This window comes from Mauremys reevesii, linkage group 5, assembly GCF_016161935.1.
Source record: "Mauremys reevesii isolate NIE-2019 linkage group 5, ASM1616193v1, whole genome shotgun sequence".
Taxonomy (NCBI): Eukaryota; Metazoa; Chordata; order Testudines; family Geoemydidae; genus Mauremys; species Mauremys reevesii.
In genome coordinates, this window is record NC_052627.1 from 25,508,645 (window position 1) to 25,527,131 (window position 18,487).

Here is an 18,487-nt window from a genome sequence, read left to right on the forward strand (position 1 = left end):
GCTATAAGCATGGAATTAATTTTCACTGAAAACTAAAATCAATTTTCTAAATCTACCCTTGTTCTCCCTAAGTGATGCAATTCCCTGTTATTCCTAGCATTATCAAAGAAATTACGAACCTTAGCACAGAACAATTTCTTGAACTGAAATTAAGTAGCTATATATTTCTACACTGATCTTCTCAAAAAGGATGCTTTGATTCCTAACTCACTTGATTAAAATGTAATGCTTTTTAATGCAGAAACTTGAGATTTCCAGAAGGCTACCTAAGCAGTCACTTAGAAGTACACTTAGCTTGTAGAAAATGACACTTAGCAAGCTGGTTTAACTGCACACAAAGTAGTAAATTTTTAAAAAAAATTGTACGGTGCACAGTAAAGGAATGGATGGGATGTATGCCAAGTGGAAGAGAGAACAAATGGTACTGGAAATTGGGGGGGGAGGATACAAATCTATCTGAAATTTTCATATTTTAGAAGAATATCTCCTTCAAAGCTCCCATTCATCAAGAAACTTGTCACCTTTCCTAAGAAGTAGCAAGAAAGTAGATTTTTGTTGTTAATTAAAAACAAAAAGCCATGTGCACTCTTGTCAGCTGCTAACAAGATATTTTAATTTAGGACATTTTCAGTATTTGTGACTGTTATACGGCAGCTCCATGCATTCCAAAAGAGCTTCTGAAGCATTAGAAACTTCCATTTATTCGTGGCTCTGAAAATATCTCTAGCTGCTGGAAACGCCAGGGAGCAATAACATGTCTGTCTAAATGCAGTTTTGTTTCAGTTCTGTGGAAGTCCGAATGATTTTATTGGCTGCCCTCTGTGGAAAACTGGCGTGTACCAGACTGAGGCATTCCTAGTTACACACGTAATTAGGAAAGCCTAAGTCACGGGTGCTTTGAGTTAGTGTGTTTACAGGTAAATCAACTGGCTTCTTATTTCTGTAATCAGAGTTGAGGGGAAACAGCAGTAGATTATTAAAACAGTTAATCCTCACTAAATGACATCCAGTGAAAGGAACATTGTACTGTGTACATTTTTGGTCACTTCTCCCTGCGGGCTTGTAATACATAATTTCTGGAAGTTGAGTCAAGCCTTGGTAGCTTGTGCAGGGAAGCATGTGAAGTTCTACCTTACATTTACCAGCTCATTAGCATTAAAAGTTATACAAACACATGACACATTCATACCTCATATAGGGGCACAGCTCATGCTTTTTACAACAAGAAATCAGACTTAAGAATCATCTTCAAAATATGTATCTCTAATGCACATGCAACTTCCAACTGCCAGGCCTGCACTCTTCAGTGGATTCCATAAGCATTGTGAGCTTATTTCTCTTTATTTTTCAGTTAAGCTTGTCAGTCTGTCCACTATACATTTTAGTTTTATTCATATTTCTCAGCATTAAGTTAAGCACCTAAATTAGATAGCAACTTCTGACACGTGTTCAGTTTCGTCTTCATTCTCCTAATCTTAATGTACAGTAAAGATCCAAAAGCAATTTGGGAGAAACTAGTACTTGTCTCACACTTCACCTATCATCATTTTATTCTGTTCCATTCAGGTTTTTAGATCACTCTCAGCTACCATAATTTCTGGGTGCCTTTTAGCAGTATTTTAAGCAACATGACTAACATCTGTGGTGTGTTTTGTTCTGTTGCTCATCCTCTTCCCCAGGTGAGATCTGTGCATGCAGGGTAGTGTTTTGTTTTGGTAGTGGTTTGATTGCTCATTTAGTTTTGTTTTCAGTGTACATCCTATTCTGATTTGCATAGAGAAGACAAGTCTAAGAAGTGTATCTTGCACTTCAAGTGAAAGGTTTGTGATGACTCTTAGTCCTGGTGGGAGTTAATTACACAGTCTCAGCACAGAAGAGCTTTATCCTTATGGAAGAAAGTTTCATTGTGCCAGAGTAGTGGAGAGTCAACCTCTGTCTTAATCTCTGGTTTTAAGTGCCCAGGCTGTTGGACAGAGATCTTGAACTTAACTTGATAATAACCATCCTTTTTTTTCCCCCTGAACACCAGCCTGTTCACCCATCCAACCTGGAATGCCTATTTTTTTAATTAATTTATTTTCCTTCACTATTAATTAAATACCTAAAGAATTTTAGGAGCACTAGTCTCAGAAAGTCAATAGGACTTGTGAACTAAATCCCCTAGGCACTTTTGAAAATCTCTCCCATAGACTTAAGGTAAAAAAAATCAGTTCTTAAAAGCAGTATCATCTTTCTTCCAGCCAATGTGGTTTTCGTTATTTCTAGAAAGATGTGAAGCTTTCTTTTTTGAAAAGGAACAGGAGCTCTATTTAAAAAAAAATTAAAAAGGATTAAAATTGGCAAAACTTTAAGGCTTTGGCATAGAATTATACAGCTCTTCACCCTGAACATTGTTGGGAGAACTCAGAGGCACTCATGTTATAAATCTTGGTTTAAAAAAAATGGATTTCATCATTGCTATACTCAGTACATTTGTATTTTTAATTAGTACACTGAATAAGCAGTTTAGTGTTCTCTTTGTTAGCCTCCACAGCTGTTAATTTTTCTTGAATTTCATTAGTACTTTTTTCTGCCTCTTGTATTATTTTCTCCAGATCAGACATTTTTACAGATAGTAAGTCTAATTTATTCTTAAAGGAATCAAATCAGACGTCTAAATCTGACATTGCTAGAAGAATATTCTCAAGTGTAACCTTAGTATTAACTGCTGAAATGAAACTTTGTATCGATTATGGCCAATTTTTGACAATGTCATGCACTGTAGTAGTTTTCTCCCTCTCTCCTCTTTCGCCTTGTAACTTTAGTCCCATTTGAAGTCTTCAAATAGGACAAAAATAACAAGGAGAAAGAGGAGAGTGGTGTAAAAATCAGACTTCTAAATCAAATGTTGCTAGAAAGTTCTCTGAGGATGCCCCAACACTGCTTTGTTGCTTGCATTTGGGAGGCAGAAATGATTCTGCAGAGGGACAGAATTTATTTCCGTGAGGCACAGGATATAAAGCAATAATACTGTAGAAGCCTAGAAATATGTCAACAAAAAAACAGCAAGGTGGGCCACTTCGTCAGATTCACCCACGAAAGTTCATGCTCCAATACGTCTGTTAGTCTATAAGGTGCCACAGGACTCTTTGCTGCTTTTACCAGACTAACACGGCTACCCCTCTGATAAAGAGAGAGACAGAGCATTTCCTGAGATCTCCTTTTTTGGGGGCCCTCAGTGAGTAGCAACAAGTCCTTCATGGGGAAAGGTAGGCTTTAACTCCTCCACTCTGATACTGCCTGTAGGTGGGGAACCTTATGATGGAGGCTCTCAGATAGCAGCAGCCTGTCAATTACATTTTTGACAGTTCTTAGGGCTGGTCTTCACTATGGGAAGATGGACACTGCTACAATCGATGCAGCAGGGGTCGACTTAGTGGGTCTAGTGAAGACCCACTAAGTCAACCGCAGGACACTCTCTGGTCGACCTCAGTACTCCAGCTCCCTGAGAAGATTAAGGTAAGTGGACGGGAGAGCGTCTCCTGTTGATGCAGCGAAGTGAAGACACCGGGGTAAGTTGACTTAAGCTACATCGACTCCAGCTACATTATCCACGCTGCTGGAGTAGCATAACTTAGGTTGACTTACCCTGGTAGTGAAGACAAGCCCTTAGTATGTAAAGGAATATATTCAACTCCCATTTGTTAGGAACAGACAGAAGGAGCAGGAAGAGGTGTCAGAGTTCCGTCTCAAGGGCTGCTGAAACCATTGGCTTGGAACTTTTCTCTTGTTAAGTTTCTTCCTTGGTTACATCTGGAGCACAGTATTGTGGACTCTGAGCATTCAAAAATCAGAACACTGGCTTAAAAACAAGAGATTTTCTTTTAAAAAAAATAGTATTGGGCTCTTTTGATTTGCTTTTTGGTTTTAAATGAAATCTGGGAGTCTCACTTAATCCCAGGACTCCAGGAGCTGAAGCTTTAATAAAAACACAAAATATCATGAGATTGCCAGCTGCTGCTATCTGAATCAATGAGTCACAGGCAGTGAGCTGTCATAATCTATAGCTTCAGATCAATACAATCGCAGATATTTAACTTAGGATGGAAATAGCAAAGTGCTTTAGGCATTCCAAATTGCACTGCTGTACATATTTCAAGTTTAGTATGGTTAAAGATGACTTGTATCATTATATAAACAAAAATAAATCAATTGTTGGCCCAACCAAATAAAGCAACAGCTGAAAGCGGCCTTAAAGACTGCAATTGTCCACTGGGTTTACCTCTGTCATCCCATACAATTTTTTTTAAATAAGATATTATAATACAGCAAGCTGCCATGTTTTCAACATCTGGTACTTCCACTTTGGGAAGTTGCTTTTTCGATTTTCGAGCCAGATTCTCCAATGGTGCAAGTTGGCTAGAATGAATGCAAGTCAATGGACCTTACTGATAGCCTCTCAGAATCTGGCTCAACCTTGCTAATTTTTTAAAAACAAAGCTGTCTTTGTGCAAAGGAAGTTGTTAATTCAGTAGGATTTTCTTACATGCGCTCTTGTATAGGGAACATATTTTACTTTAAAAGTGGTTTGTCAGTTGGTGATTGGTGTTTGGAGTGGAGGGAAAGGAAACTGCTTCAATTTTTGTTAATGGAGGAAGAAAATAAGTCTCCTGAGAAAATCCTCAATATATAATGAGGCTCTTGCCTGAGTGGCTGTGATGGTGGGTATATCAAATCAACTTGGAAGTCTAGGAGATGTGTTTTTGAGCACACTCATTCGGGAGGTCCTCAGTCTTCCCTAAATACACAACCCCATTAATCAATCTCTGACTGAATCATGGACTCAAATCAGAAAGGGATTTGTGGGGAACATTAGCACTTGTAAGACTGGTTTCCATATTGACTGAGTGTTTAGGACCAGATGAATGTGGTCTAAAACTACTGGTGTGGGAAAAACTTGGAAGAACCAAGGGAGCAGAAAAACAAATTACTGTCAGCTTTGCTGAATAACTTTCATTTTTTGAGGCCTTTGTGGGAGTAAGTTTACTTATATCTGAGGGGCCTGAGCCAAAACCCATAAAAGTCAATGAAAAGGCTGCCATTGATTTCAGTGCGCTTTGGATCACAGCCTAAGTTATTACTATATTAGTGCTTGATTGGTTTATTATTTTTTTTAAACAGGGCCGTAACCTCACTTCCCTTTTCTTTGTGAAACCACAGTTTTTTTGCAGCACCCTTTGTATCATTTGGAGATCCTGCTTGATTTCTTGGTGCTTAGACATTCAAATAACATTTACACCAATAGGTAATCACACATACAGAAAGGGAGGCTACGTTCACAAAACCCAAAAAACATAGGCGCTGTCTACACTTACAACACAACAGTAACAGGAAGGGTTCTTCCATCACTGTAGTCAATCCACCTCCCCGAGAGGTGATAGCTAGGTCGAAGGAAGAATTCTTCTGTTGACATAGCACTGTCTACATTGGAGGTTAGGTAGGCATAGCTACACATCTCAAGGGTGTGGGTTTTTCACAATACTGAGAGACGTAGCTGTGCCGATACAAGTTTTCAGTGTAGACCAGCCCTTAGGCATGTACTGTGATAATGAATTGCAAACCAAATAACGTCCAAATAAACAAGCATGTCATCAGCGTTTGGACTTCAAATTTCTCATAAACATACAATGAAAACAGAAAATCAAAATCAGTAACATCATTTTAACCATGACACCGCCTGGAAAAATAATCTGCTGTTTAAAGGTCACTTTGCTTTTGCTGTTACAGAATCTTCCTAAAGAAAGCCAAATTGTGGCATTAAGGTCAGATGATCACTGAGATTAAATAACAAAAAAGTTAGCACCGAAGTATAAAATGTGCTTCATCATAGTATTAGGATGCATGGAATACAGTATTTAAGAGTCAGTATAAGAATATAAGCAGATACAGACTATGCTCATGCTGTCCTGGGGTATGGCTGAATTCCCTGTTTCTCCTCCTGTCATTCTCTGCCACAGAAAGACAGGGTATTATAAAGGGTGATTGCCCCCCACCCCCCACCCCCACTGGCCTTTAAAAATGATTAGACTGCAGAATATGCTTACCTTCTCTGATGGGAATTTCCACAGCATGGGACTGAGCAGTGAAAGTGCCTTTGTCTCCAGTTCCTGAGTTATCTTACATCACTGTAAACACGAGAACCCAGTGGTCTGGGAAGGGTAGTGGATGGAGAATTGTTAGTATGGTCCAAGATGATGAAAAGTTTTAACTATCAGGATGGGGACCTTGAATGAGTTGGACACGGATCAGAAATCAGTTGTAGAATCCAGGTCATAGTTGTGGTGTGCTCTTGGGATGAGAGACTCTGCTGTACTTTTAAGGGAGGGGGGAGAAGGGCACGCTAGAGTGGCTTTAAGCCTCCTTTGTACTCTCTCAATGCTGGGTTGTTGCAGGGCCTAGAGATACTCTTTGACATAATTGGACAGCACTGCGGGGCTATTTAACTTACAGCAGCCTATCCTGGCTACACTGTGGATGGCACCATTGCTCAAAATCTCCACATTGCTGCATACTGCGGTCCAGACTGTGACATGGCTCTCTCACCTATTGATTATTAGCTAAATTGGAAAAGATGGGGATCAGTATGAAAATTGAAAGATGGATAAGGAACTGGTTAAAGGGGAGACTACAGTGGGTCATACTTAAAGGTGAATTGTCAGGCTGGAGGGAGGTTACTAGTGGAGTTCCTCAGGGATCGGTTTTGGGATCAATCTTATTTAATCTTTTTATTACTGACCTTGGCACAAAAAGTGGGAATGTGCTAATAAAGTTTGCGGATGACACACAGCTGGGAGGTATTGCCAATACAGAGAAGTACTGGAATATCATACAGGGAGATCTGGATGACCTTGTAAACTGAAGTAATAGTAATAGGATGAAATTTAACAGTGAAAAGTAAAAGGTCATGCATTTAGGGATTAATAACAAGAACTGTTGTTGTTATAAGCTGGGGAGGCATCAGTTGGAAGTAACGGAGGAGGAGAAGGACTTCGGAGTATTGGTTGATCACAGGATGACTATGAGCCGCCAATGTGATATGGCCGTGAAAAAGCTAATGCAGTCTTGGGATTCATCAGGCGAGATATTTCCAATAGAGATAAGGAAGTGTTAGTACCATTATACAAGGCACTGGTGAGATCTCATCTGGAATACTGTGTGCAGTTCTGGTCTCCCATGTTTAAGAAGGATGAATTCAAACTGGAACAGGTTCAGAGAAGGGCTACTAGGATGATCCAAGGAATGGAAAATCTGTCATATGAAAGGAGACTCAAAGAGCTTGGCTTGTTTAGCCTAACCAAAAGAAGGCTGAGGGGAGATATGATTTCGCGTTCTAAATATATCAGAGGAATAAATACCAGGAAGGGAGAGGAATTATTTAAGCTCAGTACCAATGTGGACACAAGAACAAATGAATATAAACTTGCTATCCAGAAGTTTAGACTTGAAATTAGATGAAGGTTTCTAACCATCAGAGGAGTGAAGTTCTGGAACAGCCTTCCAAGGGGAGTATTGGGACAAAAGACATATCTGGCTTCAAGACTGAGCAATTAATTTGTCTTTGACTTCTAGCGGTAAATATGCCCAATGGCTTGTGATGGGATGTTAGATGGGGTGAGATTTGAGTTACTACAGAGAATTCTTTCCTGGGTGTCTGGCTGGTGAGTCTTGTCCATGTGCTTAGGGTTTAGCTGATCGCCATATTTGGGGTTGGGAAGGAATTTTCCTCCAGGGCAGATTGGCAGAAGCCTTGGGGGGTTTTCGCCTTCCTCTTCAGCGTGCGGCACGGGTCACTTGCTGGAAGGTTCTCTGCATCTTGAAATCTTTAAACCATGATTTGAGGACTTCAATGGCTCAGACACAGGTTTGTTACAGGAGTGGGTGGGTGAGATTCTGTGGCCTGCATTGTGCAGGAGGTCAGACTAGATGATCATAATGGTCCCTTCTGACCTTAAAGTCTATGATTCTATTATTTTCATTAGCAAGTACAGCGTTATTTTAAAGGTTTCTTACTAAAATATTTTTCAAAGATAAATACTAGGATTTTTAAAACAAGTAACCCTGCACAAATCTTTGAGATCCTTGTGCTTTCAAACAGTTTGTGGAAATCAGAAATGAATTTTCTTCCAGTAGCTTAATTAGTGGGCACTTACAATGCATCTGAATTCCAATTAACGGCAATTGTCAAAGGGTAATAAATATATATATTTTTTAAAGCAGAACTGTACAAACCTTAAGACATAGAAACAACTTTAAACTTCTTTAAAAAGGCAATATAAAATATTATGTACATGCTGGTATGAAACCACTAAAGCTCTTTTCAAATACTAAAATAATCAGATGTGGGAATGTAGTTGCCCATCACTTACATGTGTCAGTCATTTTTGTGCTGACGTTTTTATGGACATATGGACACTTCCAAGAAGAAAATGTTAATATATTTAAAAAGTCAATAATGGAATAGTCTTAAAGTCATGCTGAGTTTAAGGTAGAGGATTCTGCCTCTTTAGAAAAGATGCTGTAAAAGGGATTTTTATGTTGACTGTTTGCAGAAATTTTAAGAAAATTGCTCTAAAAAAGTATATAACAGGCCTTAGCAGGAACATTTGTTTCTAAATATGCAGTAGTCCAAAAAAACCCAAAACTCTCAGTAAGAGAGATTATACACAGCGGAGAAGAGAAAAGATAGGTGGGCTTAGTTTTTAAATAAGTTTTGATTTTAATAGGGGTCTTGAGGACAAGATTTTGTAGAATTTGGGACCAATCTATGACTTTTTGCATAAGACAAAGTAATTTCAAGTATGATTATGATAAAACTGCTCATGCAACTCATGCTTTAGTATGAATGGAGAACTCTTCACACCTGGGTCTTACTGAAGTGACGGTATATGTGTGTTCCTGTTTGGGTAAGAAATACTCTTTTTGTCTCTGAACAGTGATTCCCTGGAGGCTTCACAGCCTGTTGCTTATGCTGCTGCCTCAGTGAGGAGCATGCCTGTAAGTCCAGACAAAACTGACACCAGACCAGCTGCAGCTAATACCACATCTGCTACAGCCTTTAAACCAACCGGACCTCAGAGTGCTGTCAAATACTCAGGTTGGCAACCTTCAAACCAAGCAGGTAACTTTAAAGAAGCCTTTCTTATTCACTTAGAGAACTTTAGACACTTATTAAAATAGTCAAGTTATTTAAATTCAGATTAAATAATTTGGATTGCACATCCAACTTTGTTATTTAACAATATTCATTGCTGTTACTTTTTAGGTCAGTTCAATTTTAAATATACTTGTGGGCCTGACCCTATCATCTTTTTTTGTGAATGTCCCATCTATGTAATTGATTTTCTTCTTATGAGTAAAAGTTGAAACCTCAGGTCCTTAGTTTGTTTGTTTATTAAAGTCAGATAAATGATATTTAAAATATTATAAGTGGACATTTCCCAGATGTGTGTAAGGTGTATGAAGATATATTTTGTCTGTGAAGAAGAAACATACATGTAGCATGTTGCCACTATGCCCTTCTCCCAGCTGGATTTTATTTATTTTGAAAATCATTCATCGGCATTATGTGGAGCTTGTTACGTGTTCGGTATTTCTGATTTGTTACCTTTGGTACCAAAAAGAGAATATGCAATTTTTTTTAGTTTTTGTAGTGCAGATTTTAAAGGTTGGTTCCTGTAAGAACAATATGAAAGCTTAGTAAATTTTATCCATGTGCACCAATGCTGAGATAGCTTTCTTATGGAGAATACACTCATGATCTTTTTTTAAACCAAAAGAGCAAGACAGTGGTGTGATCCAGGAGAAAAGGTGTTTATTTGCAATAAGTATTTGTTCTAAGAAATATACCACATGAAAATTCATCTTCATTTTGTGGTAATGACATGTGTACTATATTGAGATAGTATAACCCTTTTTAATTACACTGCTTCCCAAACTGAGATTATCTTTGGCCCCAGACTGTACTTGAACATTGATTTGAAAATAACCAGGGAAGTTTTTATTCATCAAATTATAACTATCAGTTTCCTTGTAAGAATGAAATGGGTTTTCTCTCTTGCGCTTCTGATGGAACGTGAGCCATTAAGTATCTTTTTTTTTACCTTACTATTAAGGGAGTTTCCTTTTTTGAAAAAAAATCCATACAGGCTTGAAGATAAATCTCAATGAGCCCAATGTAAAAATGGAGAGAGAACATATGGTGTTAATGCTGGATGTTTTATAATGGGGTCTTTGGAACATATGGTCATATTATTGTCTGTTTAATAAAGACGCCAATATATTCTGGTTTGAACAGGCAGTACTACCAAAGATCCTCATGATGGCAGTACACTGTCACTTGTATCCTCATTTGTAGCATTGTCACAGAGTAAGGATCTTCTTAAGGCAGCAGGATATTACTGACACAGTTACAGTTTATTTAAATTTAAGTCAGTCTATATTTTTACTAATTTTTTTCTTTAAATTAGCTGTCTTAAAAATATCCTCTTAAAGTTATGCCTTCAGATCATCATGCAGTTGTAGCAAGCATTGCTGTGAATATGGTACCTGTGTGTATTAAATAGTGACATGTCACATTAAATATTTGTCTAAATTATGAATTCTTTCCCAGTGTACTAGTGCTTGTTTCCACAAGATGATTGGTTTATTTTACTTGCAGAGATCCATTTCAATACTTGGCGTTTCAGCAGTATGACAGTCAATTTCAATATGTTGATGGGAATTTCATTGCAAAATCCCACTACTGCAGCGTTAATGTAAATGTAATGCTTGGGATGGATTTGGGTGGGGCGCGTGATGGGTGCCATATAAGCATGGAGCAAGAAAGATGTATAAGGATTAATTAAATCAGCTTTCTTACAGTATATTCATATATTTACAAAGATTAGTATCCCTTGAAAAATTAGTATTGTATGTTGGTGATACAAAGCAGAAACACAGCCTGATTTATTTTTTGAAATCCATTGCATATTGTCTTTGTTGCTCATGAGTTCAGGGCTTCTGATGGGGTTTTTTGCTTTTTCGTATTCAAGCATTTTCTAAGAATTTCAAGTCTTCGAGACATCTGTATAGTGGAGGGAGGGCTGCGTGTGTAAGTGTTACAGTTTTACATCATTAAGCCTTGACAATGTTCCTATTAACATTTGACAATTCTAAGAGCCATACAAACTGATTCTGTCAGATCAAAAGTCTGTATTAATGTGAATCCCAGCTAGGCTGTTAAAATGAGGTATTCTATTTGAATGAAAGCAACTTCATTCTGTGTGCTAGCAGGCACAAGAGAGTGGCTGGTGCAGTAAAGCATTAGGTTGAATAATCAACACCTAACCCGATGGACAATAAAGTAAAAAAACAAAACAGAAAGCTTCCTTCATCCTAGTTCAAGGTGATCTGCTAACTGTAGAGAAGTTCTATGCAGACAGTGACCGTAATCACCGTTAGCCTATTGTCCTGCTGTAGAGTTTGGTGGTAGATTGCTTTAGGAGAACCGGCTTAGATTGCCTTAAATATAGCCAGCTTCCTTGGGAGCTACATCTCAGGTCACTCTCTTTTCCAATATAACAAAGGCTGGGGTAAAAGTATCATGAGAGGTGAGGCTTTCTGGCTTTCATTATGTCATGTTTTACTTATCCTGCTGTACTTTAGAGTGTCTATGTCAAAATGCTGTATGGTTGTTAAAACACTGAGCGGGGGGGAAAAGTAGAGTTTCTGCCATTTCTAAATGTTTTTTATTTTCTTTTTTAAACCATCTGAGTTTCAGTCTGGTGGGCAGTATAGGTAGGTATACTTGTCACTGTGTTAAGAAATAATGAAGAGGCTGCATTTCATGATTTGATTGAAATGTTAACAGCCGCCAAGGTATCTCAAGCTTGACCAGAGATTATATTACAGGTTTCGTTTGAGATCTGCCCTTTAAACCTGACGTAAGCTCACCTGTGGTTTTAGATAGCATGTGTTACCCAGAAGTCTTTGAAGAAGGTAGTAATGTAAAACCAGCAGATGAAAGAGATCTAGGCATGGTTACAACAGCATTACAGCAGAGATTGGATCTTCTTCTTTTTCTCAGGCATATATTTTACAAAATGGAAACCTTCAAGGTCTCCCTGAGCCTAAACTTACTCACTGAAGTTAAGACCAGCAACCTTTCTCTGACAAGCATAACTCCTCAGGAGTTTAGCTTTTTGGATAAAAGTAATCATGCATTTAAGAAACATAACAAAACTTTGAACCATTTCAAGGCATATTTTATATTCAGTCACTAATTCTATTTCCTGGTTGTATTCCTGAAGCTTTCTGTGTCCTTGGTAAGTGAAATTCCTGACACTTCACAGTCTAAAAACAATTCAGGCCAGATTTATAAAGGTATTTAGGAGCCTAAAGGTGCAGATCTAGACTAAGTGGAATTTTCAAAGGTGCTTATTTGTCACATAATGAAAGGAATTCAATGTCTTTCTAAGAAGAAAGCTGGTTCTCATTTTTACTAACATGAAATGCGTGCATGCGTACAGCAGTGTTAAAATGTATTTCATACTTTTAAGCAGCAAATTTGCCCGTCATAAAAGTGGATGTCTGTCTTAGGAAATAAAAGGTAGAAGAAGTCTGTCCATATTCATTTGCTATTAATAGCAGGTTTGTAACATTTGAAGATTGTTTCAAGCAACAGCTTCTAGTATTAGTGGCATTTGGGGCAGTTTTAAAATTGTATGTTGAACATCACATCATGCTGTGTCCGTAACAAAGCTGAACACAGTGGTAGGATTCAGTGTGGTGTCCAAAGAAGCTGCAGACATGGGTGATTGGGCGCATGTCCTATATACGTAGCATGAGCATTATGGGTAGTTTTAGTTATATAACTTTAGTCTACACCAATCAATCACTAGTCAGGGTAATGTCTTCTAGTATGCCTACAATAAGCAGCAAATAGAGTAGCCCTCCAGATTAAGATTCCCCTCCTTCCCCGTCACCCCAAAAAACCCATCATAGGTCTAACTCAGGAGGGTCATCTTCAGTCAGGCGCCAGCAGGCAGTAGTGCAAGAAATACCCAGGCTGATCTATGTAACAAAATAGAAACTATTTATTTTCTATGTGAGCAGCACAGTGTCATCTGTCTCCCTTTGTTTCTGCTATTCTGGACTACCTACTAACATCAACAACAACTTTTGGGACTGTCTGTCAGCTCCAGAGGGAGAAAGCTTAGCTACAATATCTGCAAATCATCCTGCAGTTCATGATGAGACCATATGTTCCCCACCCTACAGTTGCTAGATTCTTCAAAGGTTTCATTTCATTTGTTTCCCCCAATCTAAGAAGCCCCCTCCTTCTTGGGATTTCAGTATATGGTTATCTGACTTAATGGGACACCCTTTTTAACTCTTAACATGTTCCTTTCACTGTTTATCTATGAAGACTTCCTTTTTACTGGCAATTGACACTGACTCGAAGAATAGGGGCCATTCAGCTCTTCATGATGGATACCCTTTATACAGTGTTCCATAAGGACAGGCTCAAAGGCCTCGTCCTAATTGTTTCAGAATTCCACACAAACCAATTTATTATTTCCCGGTATTTTTCATCAAGCCTCATCCAACCTCAGAGGAAGCTAAACTTCACAAATATGCTACAATATGCAGTCTCTTTTTACATCAATAGGACAAATCCATTCAGAAACACACCTTGACATTAGTGGCCTTTGCAGAGAGGGTTAAGGATCAGGCTGTGTTCTCAGAGGTTACATAAGTGGGTCTCTAACCTGAATAAAGACGTGTTACGAGTTAGCCAGGTTAGAACCACCTAGCCACCTCTGGAGCTCAGGCAGTCTCTTCGTCCTGTTTGGAAAAATATCCCAATTTCTGAAATCTATGGGGCAGCTACATGGAACTTGGTCCAGACATACACAAGTGTCTACTCATTGGTGAAAGATTTCAGATCAGATGCTTGTTTGGTAGGGCTGTACTGCGGTTTCTGTCCTAGTGCTCACCTCCACACAAATAGACAACTGTTTGTTTACACAGCTTCCATTTTTGGTGATGAACAATCACTTGAAGAAAGAACAGTTATTTACCCTACAGGAACTGTAGTTTTTCCACACTGGAACTCCCTACACCCCTTCTATGGAGTCTTGTTCATCTAGGATTCTGTATTGGCAAAGGAAGTGAGGGACAGTTGGACCTGCTCTGTCCTTTATGTCCTCAGGGGCACATGGACATGCAGGGTGAGAATCTTCTTCGATTGCTGGTCTCTCTATGTATTCTGCCCCTGGGTATTGGTCTTTGTTCCTCAGCATCTTGAGAGGAAGTGAAGAATAATACTATATCGAATTGACATTGCTGGGGCATTTTAAGATAGAATTATTCAGTAACCTCAATTACCCAAATTGGAATTTAGCCAGGGCACAAATCCATTTTGTAGACCATCTAGTGGGAAGCCACAGGCTGCAACTCCCAAGGCGGCACTCTGTTACCATAGACAAACGGTTTCAGATATGTCTTTCCTCCCATCCCCTGCTTCCACAGGTCCTGAGAAAGAATAGTCATGACAAGGCCAGAGTCCCTCTTGTCTGAGGCAGTATGGCGCTACGGTTTTGGTTCCAAAGCTTCTGTCAATATCAGCCCACCCTCCAAATCAAGCTCCATCCCTTCAGAATTCCTGATGTAGGACAGGGGCAGAGTCAAACACCCCAGCCTGGGCTTGCTTTGCCTTTACGGCCTGGTGTTTGGATGGGAGTCGGAAGCAGAGCACTCTTGTTCGACTCCCATTCAGGCTACACTTATCCAGAATAGAAAAGATTTGACTAGGTCATGCTATGTAGCTAAATAGAGGCATTTCTTTGCCTGGATACAGCACAGTCATTCTTACCCAGTCACTTCAAGCATCTAGATTGTGTTAGTTTACCTCTTGCCTCCAAGGAAATCTGGTCTCTTGATCAGCTCATTACAAGTGAACCTCGCAGACGGCCATTAGTGCCTTTCTCCCTCCAGTAGACAGGTGCTTTGTCTTTACAACCCATCTATGATACAAATCACGAAGCGCCCCATCGAGGCCTTTCTGCAAGTCATTAAACCAGCACCACTGGGGATTTTAAATTCATGCCATCAAAACTTATTAGACCTCCATTTGAACCCTTAGCAACATGTTCTATGTCCCACCTATCTGTCGAAGAAAAACTCAGTTCTCGCTTTTTGTTTGGGTGCAGCAAAATCAAATACTTTATTATTTCTCCAGTAATTACAATGGAGGGAGAGAGTGTCATAGGACACAGGGTCGCCCCAGTCCTGGACAGGTCTCTCAACTGGTAAACAATCACAGCAAGCCTTTATACCTTTGTTACAGACAATTTCTAGCAATAATACAGACAGTAAAAAGCAACAACTACATTTTGTTTATACATAGCAGAAAGGCTTATCTTATTTGTCTCAGTCCTAAGAAAAAGCAAGCCTGCATTTTGGTTAGTGATTGCAAGGTCGTAATAACTTTGTACACAGTTCTTGTCCTGTCGCCTCGCACTATCTTTGCTCCTACAAGTCTCACGTCATTAGGGTTACAGTATGGCCTGACTCTTGCTAACTGACTAACATGCATTAAAATCCCCTTCAAATCCTTATTGAAGCTTTCCCTGCTTCCACATATCCATGAAGGTGGTATTTCTAGTGGCCATCACGTCAGCCAGGAGGTTCAGCAAAGTGGGAGCCCTCATGGCAGACCCTCTCTTTATGGTATGTCAGAAGGACAAGGTAGCCTTCGCCTTCACCCTAAACTTCTCTACAGGGTTGTCATAGGTCTCACCCCCACTTGGAGCTGTTGGGTTCCAATGTGGGGACCTGCATGTATCCCCCCACCCTAAATCCAAGGGTAGGTCTCCTTTTTGCTGCCACCACTTGGTCGATTCACGTGGGCCGAGACACCCCTGTTTTCCCCCCCTCCTCTTTCCAGAGACGTTCCTTGGGGAAACACAGATCAACTCACAGAGAGAGAAACCTCCCCCCTCCCCTCTCTGCCTGGAGATAAGCTTGTCTCACCACCGAGAGAGAGTTTCTTAGCCCCCTCCCCCTGTATCCACAGTAGAGGGATTTAATCAAATCTTTATAGAAAGAATTTATTAAAAGAAAAACAAGAAAATACAGAATCTCTATGAGTCCAAGCTGGACACTCATAGGGTATAACCTTGCTAAGTTCTGGAGAGAATCCTCTCTCCTTCTCAGTACAAACAATACAGGCAGAATTAAGAATAATCAATAACAGACACACAGAATTGCAAACATAGGATTATTAGATGAGGACACAAAGTACCTTTCTAATACTCACTATCTTGACTAGACAAAATTAGTTCAGGAAGATGGAAACTTGTAGAAGACTTGATTGAACATCTGGACCCTTGTAATTCCAAACGGCTAAGAACAGCACACACAAGAACAGAGAGAAAAAGTTCCCTCCTAGGAATTTCAAATTCTCTTCCCTGATTGGTCCTCAGGTCAGGTGTTCACCAGGTACTACGTGTTAACCCTTTATAGGTGGAAACTTAACCCTTAACTAACTATTTATGACAAGGGTCATCTCCAAATTTCACCTTACCCTGTGCATTCACTTATCTGTCACTTTTCCAAAACCACACACTACTTCTGAAGAGAAGAGACTTCACTCCCTCAGTTTCTGGCGTGCACTTGCTTTTTACTTGCAAAGTCCCAAACCCATCAAAGTCTCCAAGAATCTTGATCGCAATAGCAGAGAGATACCATGGTCAAGCTATAATCTCTCAAAAGATTTCTGAGTGGTTTTCTAGCTACACTTCTACCCCGATAAAATGCTGTCCTCGGAAGCCACAAAATCTTAGCGCGTTATAGGTGAAACAGCGTTATATTGAACTTGATTTGATCTGCCAGAGTGTGCAGCCCCACTCCCCCAGATCGCTGCTTTACTGCATTATATCCAAATTCGTATTATAACGGGTGGCGTTATAACAGGGTAGAGGTGTATATTATCTAGTGCTACAGGCTAGCTCACGTTGTGCCTCCCAACGATATAACGGCCCAGTCCACAAGAGCGCGGGCTACCATGGTAGCATCCTGGCAGGAGGTCCCTATGCAGCACATATGCAAAGCAGCCACCTAAGCTCCACAGGCATGTTTGCTACACGATATACACTAGTCCAGGCCTTTGCTGCAGATGTAGCAGTGGGATCTGCAATACTGCATGCATCTTTGCTGTCAGCTTCCTTGCATCCACCTCAAGTCTGAGCCCTGCTTGCCAATCACCCATATGTGAAATACAGATAGGGAACAGCACTCAAGAAGCAGAGATTACTTATTGGAACTAGAAGTTCTTTGAGATTTGCGATCCCACTCTATTTTCCACTACTTGCCCTCCATCCCTTCTGCTTCAGATCTGATTGGATTCTCAGGAAGAAGAGGAACTGAGGGGGCATCGACCCATGCTGCCTCTTATATCCTCATTTGGGAGGAGAGATCAACTGTGCATTTGTGGGCCAATGGACACTGCTTGTTAAAATCTCTGGATTGAGGTGCATGGTGCTCATGCATACCCGCATGTAGAATATAGATAGGAACCAAACACTTTGAACTTCCAGTTACAGTAAGTAACCTCCATGTTTCATGTGTATGGGATACATGCACACTGGGAGTGGAAAATGTGACTACTACTATGTTAAACATGGTTTGATGTCAAGTCTAGCTGATGAACTTGTCATTTTCTCCTCAATGGCCAAGAAAAGAAATTCTTGCCAAGATTTGAATCTTCTTGCAAACAAATTACTCTTGACAGAATTATGACTACATTCCAGTGTCATTTTACTATTCAGTAGCTAAATGTTATGTAGCACCATTCATTCCCAAAGAGCCCCAAAGCACTTCACCACACCACCACTTTATGCACTCAGCACATATACAGGAATTGCTTTTGTTCACCGCTGACATGCAGTCTCTTCTTAGGTGAAATGTAGCAGCTGTTGGACAGCACACAGTAACGGTCCTCAGCATCTTGAGAGGAAGTGAAGAACAATACTGTATCGAATTGACATTGCTGGGGCATTTTAAGATAGAATTATTCTGTAACCTCAATTACCCAAATTGGAATTTGGCCAGGGCACAAACCCATTTTATAGACCATCTAGTGGGATCTTTCATAGTCAGAAATGGCTAGGACTTGAGTTTTATATACTTTTTTTTAAAATGAAAGATCACCCTGCTACCTGCACTGAAGTTGGGGAGTGGAGGCATCATGCAGTGCTGACTTAGGAGGAAAAGTGCCATCAAGAGGATTTCCAGTACCGTTTCCTGAGGTTCCTGCTTAGTTTTGGGGGTCTGAAGTGAAGTGAGACTGGTTCAGCTCCTGAAAATCAATTTTCCATCTGGGAAAGGGTATTGCATTTAGCTCTCTTGTCTTCTAGACCTTGTAGCTGAGTAATAGGATCAGATATGGAGGGTTTGTGATGTAAGG

The 18,487-nt window shown here is 39.8% G+C and overlaps 1 protein-coding gene across 16 annotated transcripts in view; it reads left to right on the forward strand.

Moving 5' to 3' along the window:
* Positions 1-18,487, forward strand: part of PDLIM5 (PDZ and LIM domain 5) — a 223,567-nt gene that overhangs the window by 173,252 nt on the left and 31,828 nt on the right. For all 16 annotated transcript variants that reach the window (XM_039542141.1, XM_039542137.1, XM_039542138.1 and 13 more), the window contains one exon: positions 8,973-9,157. In XM_039542141.1, coding sequence (XP_039398075.1) covers positions 8,973-9,157 — 185 coding nt within the window. The remainder of the gene's footprint in view (positions 1-8,972; positions 9,158-18,487) is intronic.